The sequence below is a fragment of the Molothrus ater genome, chromosome 3 (genome assembly GCF_012460135.2).
Source record: "Molothrus ater isolate BHLD 08-10-18 breed brown headed cowbird chromosome 3, BPBGC_Mater_1.1, whole genome shotgun sequence".
Taxonomy (NCBI): Eukaryota; Metazoa; Chordata; class Aves; order Passeriformes; family Icteridae; genus Molothrus; species Molothrus ater.
Window position 1 is genome coordinate 85,520,064 of NC_050480.2, and position 18,229 is coordinate 85,538,292.

General features: G+C 36.3%; 1 protein-coding gene across 1 annotated transcript in view; it reads right to left on the reverse strand.

Moving 5' to 3' along the window:
• CSMD1 (CUB and Sushi multiple domains 1) overlaps nucleotides 1-18,229 on the reverse strand; it is a 1,073,317-nt gene that overhangs the window by 205,801 nt on the left and 849,287 nt on the right. Inside the window, 1 exon segment of the mRNA XM_036380277.2 lies at nucleotides 4,255-4,424. Coding sequence (XP_036236170.2) covers nucleotides 4,255-4,424 — 170 coding nt within the window.

Here is an 18,229-nt window from a genome sequence, read left to right on the forward strand (position 1 = left end):
GCTTGTGTACAACCATTGTGTCATGTCATATGCCACTGATTCCAGAGGTACAGAATTCAATAAACTAGTCTACACTATTTATCACTATTCATTCGTATTTAGTACATACATATAACTTAATTAGGAGAACCTGTTTGAAATACAATTCACATGCTGCAATTACAATTTCCTCAGTCATGAAGGAAAAAAGAAGGTTTATTTTGCAGAAGAGATGAAAATCAGAATATTACGTTCTGCTTTTCCTCTTACCTTTGAAAAATTCACTGCAATTGCATTATAAAGATTCTGGCATAAGCAGCCACTTTAAAGAACTATGAATCTTCAAGTGGCAGTTAAAACAGGAAGAACCAGGAGGATGAAGTGTTAGTGAGTGAGAAAGGATAAGCTCTAAAATAATGAGATAATCCAAGTATTCACTTTTGTCATATGTCCTTCAAAATGTTGAAACTGTTTCTATTACTTTACTTGAATTGAAATTTCTATCCCATTAATTCAAGTTCAAATTTTGTCACAACTATAGAACATTTGCCCACAAATTACAGACATTAACCTGCACACATTCTTCTTGAAAGCAATAGGTTTGACCCTTCCTCACGCACTTGTCTTACTGATGCCAGAAATACTCTTGCAAATTATATGCCAGTCCATACACTCTACAGCCACAATATCCAGCCTCAATATTCCCACTTGAATACTGAGCTGATATATAGAGCTGCAGATTAGTTTATATTTTCAAAGTAAGTAAATAGCAATAGAGTAGGAGTCAAGTCATCACAACCTGATTGTCTACACAGTATCTATTGTCAGTGCATCCCTGGAACACATTAAAACAGACTTACTAACACCTTCACAAATCTTCCCTGAGAAAGCATAGGTGCAGAGGCTGCATAGGCCAGGAACTGTTTCTGAGACACAGTTCCAGTGAGCTACCTTATTGTGCAAGATGCAAGAATTTAATATTAGAGGTGAAGTCAAACTGCAGAAGCTGGTCTGGGGGACAGTGAGGGATGATCACAGTGTTGTTTGGAGCTATGTTTAGAATTAATTTAGCCAAAGTATTCAGGGATGCCTCTTTTTCCCTATTTTTGAGGAACTGAAAGAGTTTGTTTTTCTTACTGGGGCTAAAAAATGCAGACAAAAGAACCGGACAGCACTACAGTTATTCATGAGGAGAAATGCTCCAATAACAGTGTTAATGTATCTGCACCTGCTGTGGGAATGTACAACACTCACCTGAAGGAGAAGGAAATGCTGGCTAGAGTTTCTTGACGTTTCTTGAGGTTTCTTATTCTGACAGTAAAAAGAAATTACTTACAACTAAACTTACCCAATTTCCGTAACTGCAGGGATTTTATAGCATAAAATCATTCCAAAGGGAAACACTTTTAAAATATTCCTTGGGAGCTGGGCAGGCAAGGCCTGTATAGTTTGTGGACATTGCTAACATTCTGAAATCCTTTCACTACCTTCTCATGGAGTTTGAAGTGATCTTACCTCAAACTGTAATGTTATATGCTTTGTCTGACACTCCCGGTGGGTTGATCTTGGGATTCTTAGAGATGAGTAATGAGGTGGTTGGCTCTCACAATTAAGGGGTGAACATCACATGTATGTTAAAAGAAGTTTTGTAGATGTATAGTTATGTTACTGTAATATGTCCTCCCCCTTGCACTGTTATCACGGGACGGCCTTGGTAGTCAGGGAATTTGGGGAGGGTTGGCTTGTTACTATGGTAACACCTGACTTCCAATCAAGATATGAGAAAGTGATCTCCACCAATGGATGGCAAGGAAGGAGTTGACTGACAGGACTTTAGGAGGGACTAGAGGCAGAGCATCCATTTGAAGATGAGCACGTGGCAGATAGTCTTGGGGGCTCCCAATGCTCTAATTTTTCCTTATTTAGTCCTTTTGTTGTATTTTTTGTTAAGGTTTATTAAAATTTTAAAATTGAGCAGTCATTTCTCACAGGATTATTACATTATTATTACAGGCTTTTATCAGCCCACTTTATCATGTACTTCTATGCAGCATTTTTTGCCCTTCTTTAGCTACATTTCCCCAAGGTGCCTCCACCCCAGCCGTGGCTCAGCCATGCCCTGCAGTGGGGAGATGGATTTGGCTGGAACCAGCTGTGCCTGGCTGGAACAGGCTCTGCCTGGCTGGAACAGGCTGTGCCTGGCTGGGGCAGCCCCGGCCTCCCCTCCCAGAGCCGCAGCTGCTGCCAGGGATGGGCACTCGCACCCAGTGCAACATTATGTACCTACAGATTTTCTTGTAAAGCAGAATGAGATACTGAGCTGGGAAAATGCCCTATATTTCAGCACAAGGTTTATAAATACTTTTAAACTTAGTGCATCTCTTTCAAGCTGTCAGCAAGGCAATCTTGCAGCTTCCTTCTGTGGAGCACACCATAGAAAGCTGGGATTTATAACATATTTTGCTCATATTTTGGTTGCAGATAGGAAAGAAAGCAAGCTTGAAAGTCCATAACCCTGCCAACATGCTGATTCCAATGGAAATATGTAAAAGGACATCCCGGCATGGGAATAGAGAGGAAATAGACTTCGTTTTCATCAATGCAGGCAGTAGAGAGACCTTAATTGGTGGAAGAGAGCTTAATTGTATACATGGAAGCTGTGCAGTGGGAACTGACTCAAAACCAGAGAACAGTCCTTGCAGTTCAGACATCACCACAATTTTGCCTTTGCTTCCTTTGGATCCTCTGAAGAATTGTGCTAAAAGGGCTATAAAATAAAGTATCTAACAGGTTGCTCAGAACAGTTTTGTCTCAGGCAAATCTTTCTTGTATCTCCAGGGAATATCGCTAAGTATGCTGGAGACATTACTCATGAGATTTTTCTGAAGGATAACTGAGTTTCTTGAATGTTTCTTTAGAGTTTTCTAAGGGTTTTTTTGTTGTAGATTTTTAAGTCGTTTATTAAATTATTTACAAACCATATATCTACAAAGCTTCTGGGAGACTTACATACCACATTCTAGCAACTCAGAGGGCAATTAAGTTCTTTCTTCCCTGCTGCATCTCTTCAAAGCAAAAATACTTTTGGGGATCTGCACTGTCAGACCATGGATAATAGGAGCAAAGGACAATACAAACCACATATTTCGTCCAGCTACTCAATTCCCTTTGGTCTACAAGCAAAACCAAGGTCTTGCAGTGTTTTATACATGGTAGCATTTATTATCAATGTTTTTGTGGGTAAAGATGGAGAAAATGCTGTTCTTTTGATTGTAACTTTCTAATCTATAAACTGAACTATAAGTTTTGCTTATTTCATGGTCAAATGAAGTACTTGTTGAAAAGAAGAGATATATTAACAAAGATATAAATGTCTATATTAAAATGAAGCCTTTTTTTCCTCTCCACCTTCATCCTGTCTGTAAATGCCTTGTTTTTTGCAGGAAATTAATTGTCACACTTAATTACACAAGGAAGCTCTTAAGATGATGAAATGGATAAAAGTATAGCCACCAATATTTGATCCATAACAATCATATCTTTAAACTCCTTGTGAGAAGCACTTGGTGCAAATTAAAAAAATTAAGAGACAGCAATTTCTAACAAGTTAAATGGGTTGCTGGAAGATATCCAGAAAGGAAATTGCTACCTGAATTCTGAATACTTTGTGATTTTAAGTATTAATTAACCAAAAATTTGGGGACATTAAAATTGAAATACTAATTTAATATATGGTCAGTACTTCAGATGAATATTAGGATTTTCAGTACATACAAGAATGCAAAAGCTACTATTAGGAAAAAGCAACTTATTACCATGCTGTAGAAAAGTAGATGCTCAAAATCTATATATATTTAGGCCATGTTTCAAATGGTGCCTGCAATGTAAAAGAATGAAAGACAGCTTCTATAACTAAGTTATAGTTCTATTACTATCAGTTATAGTCAATATTGTAATGTTAGTTTCCATTTAGGGAAAAAAAATCCCTGTGCTACACTTATAAATATTGTGTAAAGAGAGAAAAATACTTGATATTCAAAATCCAACTTCAAATTTTAGGTTTCCTTTTAAGATTTAAACCACTTTAAACAGTCTAATACATCTGGAAATGTAAGTGAAATCACAATGCCTCCGATAGTTTCTTTGAATCTAGTATCAAGGCAGTGACGCTATCCACCTATTGGATATGAAAAGAAAGATAATTGCCATTGGAAACAGATTTATTCATGCAATGTGAATAGTTAGCATAGAAAGTGAAATAATTTTTCTTATTACCTTAACAATATCTCCCTCATGCAGCTGAAAGGTCCTGGCTCTAAGATGGATCCCTTTTCCAGCCTCAGTTTCAATTTTATAGATACATTCATGGTTGTTGTCATAATTAGATGGAAAATTTGGAGACAATAATGTTCCTTCATTTCCAGAGACAGTTGCTCCACATTCAGCTAAAGAAAATAGACACATTAAAACAAAAGAAGTGAATTATCCAATTCAAGAAAATATGAGTTACTAGCAATAATATTTAGACTCTATCAGTCTATCAGAAATCTCTAACAGGCTATCTAGGAAAAGTATATTTCTATCAGGGCTCATCTGTAGGACCACCTCCTAGAAACCCTATCAAAGTTGCCATCTCCTGCATTTCACTGGGTCTGTTTATTATGTGCACTTATGTGCTTTTACCTTCAATGGATCCCCTAGTCCTCCCATCAGACTAACCAATAATGCAGGTTAGCCTGGATCCATAAAAATAGAATGCTTTATTGAAATATAGTTATTGTGGTCATATTTCAAATAGGCATAATATTGATTTTACCTCTGTATTCAGCTTTGCAAATAAGTATTTTAAAAAGCAGACCGTAAGCTCAAAAAAAAAAACAGAAACAAAAAACAAATCAAAAAACAATCTGGTACTAAATCAAGAGCAGTCAAACATATTTTTCTCTACCTGGAATAAAACAAAAAAAAAAAAAACAAAACAAACCAACATTCATTGACATCAGTCAATGCCAAAGAGACAGATCCTTTCCTTTCTGGGTAAAGAGTAGGTGAGTCTTTTTCACAGCCATCTGTAGTAGGCACCAATTGACACTTTCATTAGACATTTCTTGTTGCAGCTCCCCAGTAAAGAAAATAATAAAGAGCAGGAGGAGTTGTATGTTCCAGACCATGGACTCAGCTTGAATTTTGAATAAATACTAATAAAATTAAGCCAAATATGCCAGATATGCAACATAAATTCCACCACATAGATGAAAACACCTAAACAGACAGCAAATAATATTGGTATACTGTTCAAACAGATATTAAAACTACTTAAAAATGACCTAAAAATACCTTATAAAATCCCACATTATCATTAACATATCAACAATTAATCTTCAGCTTGTTTTTAGCTGTATGAAATTGATATTGATATCTCATTTTTCAGTCTAGGGATAAAATACCTTGTGGTTTTTTGACCAAAACATCATTAGACCTTATTTGGAGTTTTGTAAAAACAAAAAAGATAAAATAATAATAAATTAATGTATAATTGTAAAATAACAGATACGCCCTGTCAAAGAAGGTGTAGGTTTAGAAAAAATCTGTTTTTTTCTAAAAATATTTAATAGATTTTTAGGGGTTTTAGGATGGTAAAGCATTTATTTGAGAAGAATTCAAGAAGCAATATATGATTTATATTTGCAAAGAAGCAGTCTAAACATTTTGGTTTTACATTTCCGAGGCTTCAGATACCAAATTTATGTCCCTCTTGCTTTTGAAAAGTATAAAAATTAGAGTGTATTTTTTACTTCCTCCCTACAATGAATCTGAAGAAAGAAAGGGAGTAAGAAGGAGAAGGAGAGGACAGCAGGGATGGACGAAGGGAAGTGCAAAGGAGGGAAGTAAGGATGAAAAGGGGAACAAGGGAAGGGGGAATGAGTCAAAAACAATCTTACATGAAGCCTTATTTTTAGTCTATGTTTGGGATCTCCTTAGGCAAAATGAAAAAGGAAATCACCAATAAACTGGCTCAGGATCTTTATCTAGCATGTAAAGTTAGAACTCATTCGCTGTTTTAATGTAGAGCTTTATATTCTCCCCTTCCTTAGCTTCAAATTTGAGCTACATTATATTTAACAGGCAGAAGGGTGTTGGAGGGGTTGCCACCAAGCTTCAGACAGATGAACTCTTTCCTTGTTGGAGAATGTAGGATGCATAAGGTATTTCTAACATGTTTAAAGTCACTTTACATTGCCTAAATGTTTCAAAGAACTGTAGTACACTGAGAAACTAGATTTTTTATTTCAATACTTTGGTAAAGCATGTCAAGTGTGTGATACTTATTACATAGGGCTTCATATAAATGTCTCTTTGTACCTGTTGGTCTGTACATATCCATATGTAGCTATTTTTGTCTTGGATTTTAGGAAGAAGGTGAGACTGATTAAGTTTATAAAATGTAATTCAAAGCAATGCCAAAATTAATGCCACATTAATGTAAAACATTTACAACACCAGTACTCTACACTACCTTTCTGCAAACAAGTGTTTGCCTAGGTAAAGGCATGCAAAAAACCAACGGTCCCTTAGGCTCCATCAGTATCTTCTTATCTACCTCCTTAAAGAACTAGAAAAACACAAGTACATCGTTGAAGAGAAAAAAGTATGGAAGCAAAGGATTTTTTCTTACTTAATGTTCATGCAATATTCTAATTTTTTTTCAGTGACTGTAAACCACTAAGACACATGCAGTTATAGAGAAAGTGTACAATGAGCTTTCCAAAATCTAGAACTTGACACATTTCTTGATCAATAGGTCTATGTTCCAAGGTTCAAAGCCATGGTAATTTTAGATCTGTGAATAAAAGTATTGACATATAAGGGATAATGAGAGTTACAAACTAAAATCAAAATACTACTACCCTTCTAAAATATGGTACTCTCAGAAAGAAGCAGATGTATTCTAACATGATCAGCTATTTACTAAACGTCAATTACATGGCAAAGTTCTCTGAACTCAAGTTGGCACTCATATACTTCCAACCCATGCTATAAAACCATATTCATGTTACCCTTTTTCAAATCCCTTGCAAATATCTGACAGCTATTCAGTTTCATCAGGCCCCATCATTCCATTCATTATCGTGACAAAGGCTTGCTCATGTCATCTGGCCAGTCAAGTTCCCTACCTCATCTTGTGTCAGTCAGCAAATCACTAACACAGACCCCAGAAAGAGGCTTTCAAAGGAAGTTAAGCCCTTCTTTGTAATTTCCTTTCCTCAATATATTCAAAGCCTGTCACAGGTCAGGTTAAAGTTTTCTAGCTGTATTTTGCTAATCTTAGGATATCAAGTCAAGGCCATGTTTAATTAGCTCCCCCAATGTCTTGGCCAGGAGATTTTTTTCAAAGAAATGTTGTCTTCATCGATAGAAAATTCCTTTTTTCTCCAGGCTGTTGGAGCTTCTAAGTGTGCTAATTGAAATCTCTGCTATTTGTCACCAATGCCCAGATATACAGCAGACCCTATGACCCAAGGACTTCAATTGACCATTTTTCTAACTGCTCCCACACACTGCCATCCAGAACTGCATTGCCACGCTTCTCATAATTATGAACTAGAAACTCAATGAAATGCAATACTGAGTCTGGCCTTGGCAGCAGGAAAAGCTTAAGCAGTCAAAGGAATGTCTCCCCTTCAAGATCCTAATATTTTACTGAATGGTGTGGGAAAACGTTTTCATGTTTTTTCTTTAAAAATATTTACACTAGCTGATACTGCTGCTACTTTTTTATATCATAATTAACACATGCAGCCAGGATGTGTGACACCTAAATTCAATTCACTTTGCCTCTGGGGATTTGAACATGAATCTCCTACGACTTCTGCCTCACACAGAGAGATTTGAAAATCAGTCACAAAGCAAACAAATGCTGACTAATCTCTTTAGCACAGTAGGTAGGGCATTAAATAAGGGAGAAGGAATACTTCTTTGAAGAAACTCATACATTTAACAGTTGGGAAAAAAAAATCTGAAGAAACTCATGAATCAATATTCACTGTTACCTTGTGAGCACTGAACTACTAGACTGGAAAAATATATTCACGTTCACTTCCATTTCTTCACCTCTGATTTTTAATTCCCTATGCAAAATGAAACAAGAGCCTTTGGCAACATTGACAAGATGATTCTGCTAGCAAGCATCAGATACACTTTAAAATTCTTTTATAGATACAAAGCAAATGAAGCCACATCTCTTATATTCTAAATGAGAGATCCAGCTGTAGCAGTTTTGTGTAAAGAAGGGACATAGCTTGTCCACCTATGGTAACTGAAAACTAAAGCACCGCCAGCCTTAAAAGATGTAATGCAACATTACCTATCTAGCACATGTGCTCTATGAGTAACTACTGACTTTTTTATCTCAAACAGAAAAATGCAATCATGTTATATCAAAAACTAAAGAGCTCTTTAGTTCTTGACTGAAGAAGCCCCTTCCATACTTCAGTGCCTTCCAGATACCTGCTCAGTTCCAGAAACCTGCTTTCCTCTTGACAACATGAACTGCCTCCCCAGCCCAGAAAGATGAAAAAGATTTCTCACTCCCCCACATGAGAAAAAATATCTTGTATGTGATTATAATTTCATTTATTAACTACAATTCACTGAATATTACCAATATGCACCATTTCTTTGATAAAAATCAACTATATCTCTATTAGTATCTACAAGTCTTAAATTATGTAAACATTGACAGGTATGGAATTTGCCAGGAGAAATAATCTTTACTGATCTTAAAGTAATTACTGTTGATATTCTGTCCCCATATTTTGATCCACAACCTTGTGTTGGAAGTATCAGGGTGAATTTAGGTGAACGGGTAAACTACAACATACCCATCGAATATACTCTATGTAAATAGTATTTTCAGGACTAACACCTCAAGCTGTAGCCTTTAAAGAAAATGTATATATTTCACAGTGCATAGATTAGTATAATGTAGGTATAACTAAAGAACTTAAAATCTGCATATGATATAATACCTCAAAAATGTAGCACTGAAATACATGTTATGACATAACAGAGATCTCTTCTCTGTGCTGCATATCTCCCTTTCCTTTGTTTCTGTACCAATCTATTTTACTTTTATCTATTAACTTTTCAAGATACAAAGTACATTGATTCAAAGTTTTAGGTTTTTTTACTATCAATATGGTCAGTAACACCTAAAGCTACTCTCTAGATTAAACAATTAAGATCCAGCTCTCATTTTGTATATTTCAATTTAATCATGTATTTCAATTATATCCTGTGACCAAAAAGAAGTGTAATATCCAATATATTTTTCACCAGAGAATATGTAAAATTATGTCGAGAGAAAAAAAACCAGAAAAATAAATTGAAAAAAACCCACCAGTGAACCAGAAAACCATGAAAGCAAAAGAAATACTCATATTGACTGTTTCCTCCTCTAAAAGATTTTAGAGGAACTACATGCTTTAATTACTACAGTTTCCAAGTTGTCTGTTATAACCTTGATAAGAAGTGCAGCAGACTGAAAAATGCTGCTTTATCAAACTGTTCTTTAATTCCCTTTCAGAGAGAGTAATCTGTCTGGAAGAGATACTTGACCCCATTCTTTGTTCTTGTGCTTAATGAAGTCACAAAATTCTATCTAAAGAAGTAACTTTTTTCTTTCTTTCATTGTCTCACTTGAAATTGGATAAAAGGAAACTGCAGAGGGTAGATCTTTTGAAGATCATCAAACACTTCCTAAATATGAGCACAAACTATAAAACAAACAAAATTCAGGGATTTTTGAAATGCTTTGAAATTCAGTTCATGTAAAATGTAACAATAACTTTGTTTAATGGGAAAGTTTACTTTATTATTTTTTCTTCCATACATCTTGCTAAAAGGTTGGACAGGATTTTAAGCAGATCTCCAAAGCAGAGATCAAATAAAAGTCGTATGTTGTCAGTTTAAAGGCTTCTCTGACACAAAGCACTCTACTGAGTGCAGAATACTTTTATTGTATTTGCAAAATTGTGCAGCAGGTTATGAAGTATGAGAAGAAGCTGAGCTCAGACATTCTTTATATTTCTGTTTGACAATATTGTTATCCAGTAGGATGGTTATGCAACATCAATAAAAGAGCAAAGGGGATCACAGATAAAGCATCGTATGCTCTCCCTTCACATAATGGCAAAAACTTAGGGCTCCCCCACACTCAGTGAGGGGTCTCTAAAGCTGGGCATATGACTTCTTCAGGGCAGACACAATACATGACTGGACTCAAGCATGGATTCATTTACAAACTGTGATATAGTCTAGGAGCTGAAACTTCCTCTTAACTGGAACACTGCATCAAACTGCGGTGCACATAGAGTTTCCACAGCAACTCACTACACAGTGCCTGAGTCTGTATTGTCAGCAGTCCTTCATCTGCAACTCTGCTGCCTGCCCTCCACATTGAGGGTGCACCTGTAACTTTTCATCTGCACACTGGCGGGTGGCTGCAGCATTACCTTCACTCTGGTTTCACAAGTGCTGATTTTCTCACCTACTGAATTTCGAAACAATGTTATGCTGGGTTTCTCCTAAAAAGTGATTGCCCTTGATTCTTAAATCACACTGTTCTCATCCCACTGCTCATTTTTTAGCCTTGTAATTTTAGCCTGTAACTCTACCCAGAGATCACATCATTCCAGATCTGGTACTGTTTATCCTGTAACTTCATACTTGAATAGAACGTTGTAGTTAATGAGCAGTTAATAGTTATTTTAATGCACAATAAATATTATACAATAAAATATATGCACCAATATATCACGTTAAATACTATTTAGTCTGCAGCACACACATGTGATCTATTTGGTGTAAACAGTATCATAAGCTACCAGTGAGAATCTTGAGAAGGTCTGCATGAAAAATGTAACTGTATCAGGAAGAAAGCAAGAAGATATTGGGATTTTTCCTCATTACTATTATCATTATTATTGCCACCACTACCTTTACTGGAGAGAGTTTTTTGTCTGAGGATTCTTTCCTCACTCTTACCAGTTGGTGCCTGAGGAGTGGCATTCCCTGTTTTTTCTTTCTCCTTTCATCTCTTTGCTTCTCTGAGATAGATTTCAAGTAAAGTTAGGTCATCAGCTGTGGACTGCACTACTAAAGCATGGTCATGTCAGCCTCTCTTAGTATTCTTTAAGCAACACCTGTATGATGGTGGTGAGGTTAGAATGCCTCAGTGAAAACCCTACTGAAATTCTTTGCTGAAAACAAACCTCTTATCCTGTATTTTTTGTACCATTCAAATGCACAAAACAATGAAGCAGGAAAGGAAGGCCTAAACAGCAGCAAATCCTTTTCTGTGGTTTGCTTAATTAGTTCTCAATCCATATGCCACTGAAAAAAGGCACTACTCACATTCTCAAAACAAACCCTATGATGTTAATTGGCCTCAGGGGATTATTGGCACAAACCAAGGTATGGGCATTTTTTTTGTATTTAAATTATTTTGATATTTTTGTCTACTCTTTCTAGTATCATCTGATAATAATCTTTGGACATAACATCCCTAGATTATTTGTCTTGGCAGGAAACAACATATAGCAGACATAACCTTAAGCCATAGAAAGAAGGCAAAAGGGTTACTTGAGGCAATCTTTATTCCTTCTAACTTTAGGTGGCTATTACTTCATACCAGGCCTCAGATAAAGGTAATTGAGGTCTCATAAAAGTCACTCCAGCTGAAATCTGTAGTGATTCCTGAATACTAAAGTTTCAGTTTTCAGATAGAGTCAACTCAAACCTGTTATTATTATATGGCAAATATATTTTAAAGATTTTATTTTATATCTTTTTAAGATTAGACAGTAAGACTCAAATACTAACTCAAGCAAATTCTCAATATTCAGTCAAAAACTGAAAGAAGGGATTAAATAATGCAACCTTTTGATTGCATTTTAAAAAATGCAGTATTTTAAGAGAAAAAAACCCAGAAATTATAAAAAACATCAAATAACTATGAAATACATAGTATAAAACAGAAAACAGCCTATAAACATAACATAGCATTTAAATAAAAAATTCTGAAATACAGTGGATCCTGAATGCATGAACATCCTTGTTTCTGTCTGAAGATTCAGAGACTCATCTACTGATGTTATATAAGATTTCTTGTTCATGAGCAGCTCTTAACTGAGAGCTCTCTCTGCCTAAACTCTAGCTAAAAATGAACAGCAATTTCCAGACTTAGTTTGACTTCTTAAAGGTGAACTCAAATCCAGATTTTATGCTACAGAGACTTTAAAGAAAACAATGAATGTCAGATCTCAGGGGTCTCACAGAAATTTCCAGTGCTATTCACACTAACAGGGTTTCCACTTGTTTCAATCTCACTGGAAATTAACTCAATGCTACAGCATGACAGAGTACATTAATTACAATTGATGATTTTGCAATGAATACTAACTAAACTATTAAAAAGAAACAGCTTATTAAATGGTGTCAGCATTTTATTGTAGCACCCTGCCAATTATTCAAGTACTATTTAATATAACAACTGAATATGATAAATTAACGTGATATTAATGTGAATACCAGTGAGCAATACCTCAGTGAAGATTTCACTCAAACACTATTAAAATTCAAGTGCCACATAAAATTTAATAAAGGAGCAACACTACTTAAATTCAAAATGAAAATATATAGGGGTGCTTTCTATTCAGCTTTACCTTTTAAGTTTTTTACTGCTTGATTTAGGAATTGATTTAGGGATTAGGTTTTTTACAGCTTGAGTTGAAATGACTCATCGGGGACAGGAAATAACACAGGTTAAAAATCAAACCAAACAAAAAAGACCCAGCACTCAAAACTAAGATTTTATAATATAACTATTTTATACTATAACTACTCTTTTATATGCTGTGTTTGAACTCTGATCAATCCTTACCATTAAAGGCTTATTTGAGCTGAATATAGTGTACACTGTGTAATCTGTAGTGCACAAATAATATTTTCATTATTTGTCATATATAGGTAAAATTACACAGTTTCTTAAAGAGATAGTGAGCAGGGAAAGCGTAGGCAAGCAGACGGAATTGCAAATCAAATAATATAATTGTTGAGATAATCACATAAAGGAGAGTTGAAGAACAAATTCAAATGTTTCTTCCCTCTTATGAGAGACTGGAATGTTAAGGGTTAATAACTCAAACAATCATTCATTTGCAAAAGCAGCAGGGTGCTTTGCTGAGGCCAGGTTTGCACCCCCCTCCAAAGGAAGGGGAGGAGAAGGAGGCATTTTGGATGCGTGGTGGTGAAACCTCTGCATAAGAGCAGCCCTGGTGCAGAGGGGGTGAGGACCCAACACCAGATGATGACCACTACAAACCAACCTTTGTTTAGCAACAAGCTGGCTTTTGAGCCAGATAAGGGAAAAGGCAACTGGCTCAGATGAAAAACTTCATTCCAGGGGAGTTATCTAGACATTCACACATAGGCCTGAAGGTATTCATCCCTTCTGATAAGGCATGACTGGCTACACTATACTGAGAAACATTAGAAAATGTCATAAATGTAATAAACTATCAAAGAAAAACTCTGAACTTTATGTTGTGGGGGCTTTCCCCATCCTCAATGGATCAAGACCACAATCATCACTTTGAGCAATTGTCGCAGACATCTTTTTATTAAAAATCTTTCTTTAAGATTTTTCTTCTTGAGAAGCTGAGAGGCTTCAGGGACAGAATGTAAACAATGATTGTCTGCTGCTGTGGAATGCAACAGGTGCATCTGTGATTGGTCTCATGTAGATGTTTAGAATTAATGGCCAATCACAGCAGAGCTGGCTCGGACAGAGAGTCTGAGGCAGTTGCCTTTGTTATCATTTTTTTCTTTTTTATTCATAGCTTAGCTAGCTTTCTGAGATGAAACTTTTCTTTCTATTATTTAGTATAGTTTTAATGTAATAAATATCATAAAATAATAAATCAAATCTTCTGTAACATAGAGTCAGATCTATGTCTCTTCCCTCATCCTAAGGCCCCTGTGACCACTGTCAAAAGCAATGGACATCTCAGTTGCAATAGTCTCATTGCTGGATCCTCGTGCAGTGATAACTTTTCTCTCTACTCTCTACTTCTGTTTTTTTTTCTGTTGTTTCTTTCTCTTTTTTATTTTCCTGATATATTTTCTTAAATGATTTTTTTTTATATTTCTATAGATTATAACAACAGTGGCCACATACCTTCTTTCCATTGCAATCAAACTGCTATAAAATAAACCTGCCACACACCCACATAGAGATAGACAGATAGATAGATATAATAGATAGATAGATATAAGATATATTCTGGTAATTCAGTGTCATTTCACTCTAGTCTTGAGAATTCGTCTTGTTTCTCTCACAAACCACCCAGAGTCAATCAAGCTACCTTCCCCTAAACCCACTGGCCAGACCAGAACATTACATAATTGTAAAATCACACAGGATCCCTTGGATGTGGTGGAGTGATCAGTGTGGTTCAAAGAAATTTAGGGTTTTCTGGTGTGACCTGGACCAACTGAAGGGTTTTCTGTGGGAGAAAGTCAACCTCAGAGAGGGTTGTGAGGAGAAGGACATTGACTCTCAGTGGGTCACTGAAGGGTACAACTACCAAGAGCAAGTCAAATGATGACCGCCATTTTTTTTCTGAAATTATAATGATAATGTTTTTCCCCTCAGTATAACCTGGGTATATGAGACCCGCTGAAAGGTTTTCTGGTGTAACCTGGGCCTTTTGAAAGGATTTCCCTGGTAGAAAGTCAAGCTGACTTCTCAGAGAGGGTTAATGGGGAAAAAAACATTTACCCTCTGCAGATCAGAGACAGGTTTGAAAGGAATGATCACCCAAGAGGAGTCAAATGTGGCTCTCTCCCTCCTGATGAAATTCAAGTCTTTTGAAAAGAGAAGGCTCCTACATCTGAGCTCCATACCTTGTAATGAGATCTCCACACCAGTTTTTACACCTTGCCTTCCATAATCAGTCAACAGAGTATCTTTGTCAAATGGGAAGGAAAGAATGAAATGTCTCCTCTCTCATTCCTCACCTTTTTAGAAGATTACTGCAAATGATAAAGTCACATTTTAAAAAGTACTAATGAGGTAATTTCAGTGTACATCAGATGCATGTATTTGACACTGCGGTCTAAACTCCCTCCTCTGCCTCAGCCCCTACTTCTTGGCCACCTATCTCTGGAAGTGTGCATACTCACAGGTATCTTGTTTTGTTAAACATTTCTGGTTTTGCACATACCCTACTCCTCACAGAGTCTGAGAAGACACAGGTAACCATATAGATTTTTTTTTTCCTTTATAGAAAGATTATTTAATGACCTTGTCTTTGAATGCTGTGTTTTGGCAGACTTCATAGTTGGCAGATGTGGGAATTGAAGAATCTAAATTGGATCCATGTAAACAGCTGATAGTTACAGAAAAAATTTTGTGTACTATGTGCTACTTTAAGCTGTGTAACAAGTGGTTTCGATGTGTTTTAATAGGAAAGCATCCTCTTAATTTTACAGATCTTGTCAAAACACAGTAGGTACTATTTCAATTATTTCTCCAAGAATTAATGTATGTATGTCTTTTTCTTCCTTCCCTTCCCTTCCCTTCCCTTCCCTTCCCTTCCCTTCCCTTCCCTTCCCTTCCCTTCCCTTCCCTTCCCTTCCCTTCCCTTCCCTTCCCTTCCCTTCCCTTCCCTTCCCTTCCCTTCCCTTCCCTTCCCTTCCCTTCCCTTCCCTTCCCTTCCCTTCCCTTCCCTTCCCTTTCCTTCCCTTCCCTTCCCTTCCCTTCCCTTCCCTTCCCTTCCCTTCCCTTCCCTTCCCTTCCCTTCCCTTCCCCTCAGACTCAAAATAATTGTGTATAAGTTGAAACAACTCCTTTATATCCTTCCTCAAGGACAGAAAAGTCTCTCCTACCCCTGCAAATGGAAGCTTTTTGCCATTTCCTATGACCTCTAATGAACTAGAAGTTCATTTTTCTTTCAGGGTCTTCTGGTTCACTGGTTTGTTTGGTTTCTTCTAACAATGCCTCCCTAAATCTATGAATCTTTCAACTCATTTTCTAATAGTAATAAAACTCCAAGACAGAGTATTAGAAAGCTCCTGAATAGTTTGACTTAAAGAAAACTCTAAAGTAAGAAAAGTATGATTAAAAGCACAGTCTTGGTTTGTTAGATGAGATTTAGAAAATCTGCTTAAGTAACAGATTTCCTGGAAATATGGAATGTGGATCCTGTTTAAAAGGTTAGTGATGACAATATGATAACATCAGAAATCCAATTTTGACCATCTCCTTCAGGTGGACATTAGCCTCAGAATCAGGGACTTCAATGGACTTCAATAAGAAGTTGTTCCACCTCATTTCTGGACACTACTATTCACCAAGCTTCTGAGATTCACACAGCTTTGTGGATATGCAGAGGTGCGTGACTGCCTTGAAACTTTATTCTTGGATCTGTACTCTAGGGGGACTGCTCACTAAAAGCTGGGGTTTGTCCTCAGGAAAAAGTAGTCAGCTGTGAAATGTAAATGAAACTATAATAGAACTGTGTAACTATAGGTAGAGGAAAAAAGAGATATTGCTGGAAGGAAAAAGGTGGTAAGAATATTCATCCAAGCTGAGATAGTTTTGTCTTCACAGTTATGAGATAAGTAAAAAGGAATATATTTTTAAAGGTATATACAACATTTGCAGTTATGGAAAGCAAATGGCATAACGGGAAAAAATTATATGTGTAGAAGTAGTGTCAGCAATTCATCACAACTATAATTACTAACAAAATACATGTTTTTGAATGATTTTCTGGAAAACACTGGAATAATAATTAAAGCAATAATAACAACAAAATAACAAATAATAACACTAGATAAAATATAAACAAATGAAGGGGACGAAAGCTGTTTTCTGGTGGCAAATCTCAACTAGACTAAAGATAATCAGGAGGAACTTGTCTGTACTCCAGTAGCTTGTTTTTCACCTACACACACAATATAAACCCAGTAATTTTAAATGATAAGCACATCATCAAGAAGTAGATCTCGAAAATTAAACCATCACACATTGTCACACACCAATTACAGTAGCATACCAGATGATAAGGTTAACATCCTCACAGGTCACAAGTTATTTCAGAACAGTTAAAACCCAAATATTTACATCAATACTGTCAAATCAAAAGATATGGGCTAGTGACATTTCTTTTCAAGATCTTATGCATGTTTATCTTCCTGGTAGCCATATGTCAGTATTGCTAAAAAGATAGTTTTCTGTTGACATTATCTATGAGTAATGTGCTCTTACTCAATTTTGTGCATCGTGCAAAATAGAAAAGTAGTAGAGTTCCCCTTAATTTCACATTCCTCTTAGTTATGGTGAATTTTGAGGAGAGGGGTAAAGAAAAATGACTGTGAATGTACATTGAGACATCTCTCAAATAACAGCTATATACAGTTAGATAGACTCTTTTTCCTTCAAATTACTGTCTATGTCCTTTATACTGTGGGAAACTGAAGAAAAGCCTAACTGTAGCATATGTACTGCAGGGAGTCACCAGTTCAGTAAAAATCGTGTGAAAGTTCTCCCAAATGCAGTTACCATGTCTGGAAAGTCGGGAAGCAGTACTCTTGTAAAAAGAGTAGAATGTCTCATCTGCAGTTATCAGCTACTAGGACAATCGTCAGGGAAACTACCATTGTTATTTGAGTTTTTTGAGGAAGCTCTGAGAGGAAATGATATTTTTTTATGGATGACCCCACTACCTTCCTATAAACAATTCAAGAATGAGAAACTCCCTGTGAGGAGATTGGCAGTTCCAGTGTTCCCACACTTGGTATATAGAGGTGGAAGGACAGGATGTTCTTGAAAAGCTATATCATGTCAATGTAAACTGAAAATTCACTAGACACTAGCTTCTATAGGAAAAGCACCCCTTTAAAAAAAAAAAAGTTTAGTCTTCTGAGACAGGGAAAATTTGACACCACCTGGGGTAATTATATGTGTTCTTTAAACAGTGTAAAGGGAGTCAGCCTTAAGGTCCTGGATCTTCTGCACACTTTTCAACCATAAAGCTCTTTTCCCCAAATAGTAGCAAGTAAGTGGCTGTAGGCACAAACTGCTTTCTAGTCAAGGGACAGATCCATCTGGAGGACACATTTAGAAATGGGGTGATGACTCAAAGGAAAACCCTAGCTAGTCTCTTCAAAACTCAGGTGTCAG